Below are 4,563 nucleotides of genomic sequence, written 5' to 3' on the forward strand. Positions count from 1 at the left end.
AAAGCAAAACTTGTTGGTTACGGCCAGAAACTGTTGAAGTATTATTTAAAACTTAATAACATGAAGTTAGCTTCAAAGTACTTTGAACTAAAAGTAGTTAAAAAATTGTCATTTAGTTTGGCAACATTGGGCAAATTATAAGAGAGTAGCATCGACGCGACGTCGTGAATACGGTTTTATGCGCCGTTGTGAGTGGGGAGTGAGAGAATGCTTTCTCTTGGATTTAGTGAATAGGTGTCCTGATATCCTGAGGCGTTTGGGATTATGGAGATCAGTCCTGGGTTAATATTGCAAAAAGCTACAATTCTGGGCATTACAGAAATTGTGAGACGGTTTTTGTCCAGGGCCCCAATTCTTGACGGCAATAGAATACAACAATCGTCAGGGATCGTTCTAGGATTCTACTCTATTGTCGTTCTCTTAAGATCACATTTCCGTATTCTGGAGTATAAAGGAGGGAGCATCGAACAGGGGAACGTAGCCACAGCGATGCCAAATTTCTTGACGAATCATATAGCCGAATTTTTTGATAGTAGGAATCTGTCATGTTAATTGCCATCTGCTCAGGGTTATTTCCATGTTATTTCACATGATTTTTGAAGGTTACTTATTTGGTTTTTTAATATTGTTTAGAATTTCTCGTGATTTGTGCTATTTAGTTTATTTCCCAAAGTATGAGTTATGGAGCAGGAGAGGAAGAAAATTAAGTCTAATCCAATAACACCAAGACAAAAAGAAATGTTGGTGGAATTTATTTCTGCACTAAAAGAAATGTATACGGGAAAATTAACTCCTATGTATACCAGAGGAAAAATGATAAAAAACTGGTAGGAGAAAACGAATATCTTAAATAGTGTTCCTGAAGGCCCTGCCAAAGATTGGAGACAATGGAGAAAGGTAAGTCAATAGCAACATTAAAAACATAATCGAGAACATAATATAATATAAAATATAATTAATTAGAAAACTTCCCTGGGTAAGTATAATATAAAAAGAATATTAATAGGGTTACCTTACCAAACTGCACTCGTTTATTTTCATAAACAAACACTGTTTTCTGAGTTTTTGTTCCCCATTGTTAAAGATATTATGTGGTTAAAACACAGTATTTTTATAATGTTTATTCTCTTGTTATGCTCTTAAATATTAGTTTCATTTTCAAGTACTTATTTTTATTTTGTTCTTGTAGAGCTGGGTGGATATAAAAAAAACACGAAATTAAGACAATCAAGACATTCTGACCAAAAGAAATATATGACTGGCACTGGAGGTAGTCCATCATCTTATCTTCTACTTGATGATCTTCCCGGATCGAAGAAAAGGTTTTGAATATTATCACACCAGTTGCAATTGTTGCACACCAGTTGCAGTTTGGTTTGGTTATTGCCACTAATTAGTGGCATTAGTGGTATTAGTGGTTTATTGCCACTAATTAGTGGCATTAAAAATATTTTGGAGACAGAGGCCGTATTTAATTTTGAGAGTGATGACATCTTTGAAAATACTGATGATGTAAACCTCGATATAAACCATCAATCAAACACTACAGATTGTATCTTGGAAGAAAATATCCCAGAGTTCAAGTCTATTACCAGGAGTTATGCGAGTGAATATTCTAACACGTCTACTTCTGTAAGTAATGGCATATTACTTGTTATAGCATATTTTGTAATTTCTATATTAAATTATAAACTGTTTTTTAGGTTAAAAGCAACAATGGTCATGATTATAGCCTTACAGAAAATCCCAAGCCACAATCACCTTCAATGAAGTTTGGAGTTGACGCGGAAAAGACAAAAACTTCAAAGGTGAGTTTTAGCTGCCAAAAAAGGACTAAAATTGGCAGGCTGTAGTATACATTAAGAAATATTGATAGATTATTGAAATTAACTGAAGAAAACAATAATTCTGAAAAAGAATACAAACAAAGAAAACAGTTGCTGTTGGAAAATTATTCATTACAGAAAAGTAGGTACTATGATCGAAAAGCTCTGGCACTTGAAACCATTGCGAATGCTCACAATCAAATTGCAATAGACATTCAAGTTATTAAAAATGCGATAACACAAAATCAAAAGCAATAAAAATAGTTTGTTATTAAGACTGTTGTAGAATTGTTTTGTTTTTTTGTTTGGTTTATTCACAAGGATCCAGCACTGTTTACCATTACAATTAGACATATTTTACCATTACCCAATTACCCAGTGCCGGGTCCTAAAGTTTATTATTTAGTTTTTAGTCTTAACTTTTTCATGTTTAGATATCCTTGATTTCATTTTTTGTGATTTTTATTTTTCATAAAACTTCATTATATGCATAGATAGGCATACTTAATCCAGGGTAAATATTTGTTATGTTAATAAATGTTTTTTTTTCTAAAAGATTTTATTTGGTTTTAAAAAATATTTTATTGGCGGAAATGATTATCAATAATATTTTGTTGAAGAACTCTAGCTGCTGCCAAATCGGGGTTTACTCTTCCAATGTTTTCAGCTAGTACATTTTCTACTGCATAAATGCCGTAGTCAATATCTTCATTTTTTTGTTGTTCTGCTGGTGGTTCTAGAACATTATTTGCAATGCACATGTTGTGTAAGACACAACAACTATTGATTATTTGTCCTGCCACTGTAGGGGAATAATGTAGGACTCTATGTTTTAAGAGACATCTAAATCTGTTTTTTAGCACACCATTACATCTTTCAATAGTCGCTCTAATGCTACAGAGTCTATCATTAAACTTTTCTTCTGGACCAGCAGCAGTGGGATTTTGAATTGGGTTCAAAAGCCATGGTCTTGTTGGATATCCTAAAAAAAATATAAGTATTGTTATATTTATTACATTTGGCATGCAATTTAAAAGCCTAAATCAGATATTGTAGTGTGCAGCTTAGGGTTTAATTTGAAACATAAACTTTTATTAGGATTCACTATCATTCAACATTTAGACCCTTTGCTCTGCTTAAACCCTGTCGCTAGACATATTGTTTTGTTATGCATATACCAGAGTGTCCAATAAGAAAAAACCCATTCTGTGGATCTCGTCTATAAATGTTCTCCATTAATGTTGAGATCTGTGAATGTCGCCATATATTGGCATCATGAGTACTTCCGGGAAATTGTGCATTTACATTCATAATTTTCAGATTGCTATCACATATCTAACAAACAGTAAGTATATAACGTATACTTAAAATCTTATTAGATGTAAATTTTACAAAATAATGGATCATTTTTTTATTTGATTTGTTCACATACCAACTGAAAATTTATCGAATGATAATTCTTCCGATTAACATAAATATATTCTGGAAACTCAGGATCATTTGTACGTGAAGCTATAATGCTGACATGTGTGCAGTCCACACAACCAATAACCCCTGGAAACTGGTGCTTCTGGAAAAAGCTAAAAAAATCAACTATTTTTTACATACTACTATTAAAAAGCAGATGGATTTACGGATGAACCAAATATGTAACAAATGTAAACATTGTCAAGACAGCCTTTTTATTATAGTAAAGTTGCCTAGGTATATACATTACATACATTATAGTTATTATTGCGAAACCAACAGCTTGCATACCTAGTTCGAAGAGCTTGCATTTCCTCTATGTTTCTGGTAAAATGTATCCAGTTATTCAATATTTGAGGCTGATTCATTGCATTACAAACTTCTTTGATACATCTACTCACTGATGGTTGGTTAATGCCAACATAATTGCTTGCTCCTGTAATTTCTTGATAACTTCCAGTGCCAAAGAACCTCAAAGCTGCCAAGTCCTAAATATGATAACATGCCAAAGTTACATAGGTAGTATACCTATCATGTTAAAAAAATAATTTAGTATGTATGTTTATTTTTCTAAGGCATTAATTAATTACTTTTACTAATTTAACTACTTCTTTCGTTACCTTTGTTAGTACCGTTAATGCTGATCTTCTAGGGGGTTCGCGTGAACGAATGGTCTTACAATATTTATTAAGTTTTCACATAGAAGTTTTGTAAGCCTAAATAACTTTATGAATTTCTCATCAGACAAATCGAAGGGATTCGGCCTTCGAAGTACTTCTCTTCTTATAGCATAAAACTCTTCAGCATCTCTAACATCTTCCATAATTTCTTCCCACAACAAAAATCTTTGAAGATTATTATTATTCATTATTAAATAGTAAAATTCCACAGCACAACACAAAATTTGTAAACAAAGAGAATAAAGTAAGGTTATAATGCTCCAAAACGTCAAAAAAGACCTCCCTGGCGGCTAATCCCTTTAATTTACACAGTAGATGCATGAGGGAGCCGTCCTTCTATTAACGTTAAAGACGGGACAAGAATTGGGGCCCAGTTGATGTGGAAATGTGATAGCCTTGGTTAAACCCCGGCTAGCGCATATGAAAAACCTGTGGAATTAAAAAAAAATAAATAAAAAAAGAACAGTAACTAACAATATTGTAACAATATGTAACACTACACGCAAGTTAAATGAGAAACTCGAGACAAGTTGTTTTTAAAAAATGTTTTATTTAATAAAAACCGAAGTTAACAGCTCTAAGATCTACAT

The 4,563-nt window shown here is 32.6% G+C and overlaps 2 protein-coding genes across 2 annotated transcripts; one reads left to right on the plus strand and one right to left on the minus strand.

The window, feature by feature from the left end:
* Positions 1-887: 887 nt before the first annotated feature.
* Positions 888-2,261, plus strand: LOC115875712. The gene is made up of 4 exons (XM_030891226.1): positions 888-897; positions 1,190-1,322; positions 1,398-1,632; positions 1,704-2,261. The coding sequence occupies exons 1-4, from the start codon at positions 888-890 to the stop codon at positions 1,851-1,853; spliced, it is 528 nt and encodes a 175-aa protein (XP_030747086.1). The 3' UTR covers positions 1,854-2,261.
* A 146-nt stretch (positions 2,262-2,407) lies between these two features.
* On the minus strand, positions 2,408-4,161 carry LOC115875713 (putative nuclease HARBI1). The gene is made up of 5 exons (XM_030891227.1): positions 3,973-4,161; positions 3,585-3,781; positions 3,259-3,406; positions 3,005-3,161; positions 2,408-2,808 (listed from the first exon to the last, which is right to left on the minus strand). The coding sequence occupies exons 1-5, from the start codon at positions 4,159-4,161 to the stop codon at positions 2,408-2,410; spliced, it is 1,092 nt and encodes a 363-aa protein (XP_030747087.1).
* Positions 4,162-4,563: the final 402 nt, after the last annotated feature.

Source organism: Sitophilus oryzae, unplaced genomic scaffold (assembly GCF_002938485.1).
Source record: "Sitophilus oryzae breed Bouriz unplaced genomic scaffold, Soryzae_2.0 scaffold_1394_pilon_pilon, whole genome shotgun sequence".
NCBI lineage: Eukaryota > Metazoa > Arthropoda > Insecta > Coleoptera > Curculionidae > Sitophilus > Sitophilus oryzae.

Excerpts from the sequence above, each read along its gene's own strand:
- LOC115875712 (XM_030891226.1), top strand. Across the intron at positions 1,323-1,397 it reads CTTCCCGGATCGAAGAAAAG|TGGCATTAGTGGTATTAGTG; the intron begins GTTTTGAATATT and ends GCCACTAATTAG. Across the intron at positions 1,633-1,703 it reads ATTCTAACACGTCTACTTCT|GTTAAAAGCAACAATGGTCA; the intron begins GTAAGTAATGGC and ends ACTGTTTTTTAG.
- LOC115875713 (XM_030891227.1), bottom strand. The coding sequence starts at position 4,161 with ATGAATAATAATAATCTTCAAAGATTTTTGTTGTGGGAAGAAATTATG. Across the intron at positions 3,782-3,972 it reads GTGAAAACTTAATAAATATT|GACTTGGCAGCTTTGAGGTT; the intron begins GTAAGACCATTC and ends TATCATATTTAG. Across the intron at positions 3,162-3,258 it reads ATTCGATAAATTTTCAGTTG|ATATGTGATAGCAATCTGAA; the intron begins GTATGTGAACAA and ends ACTGTTTGTTAG.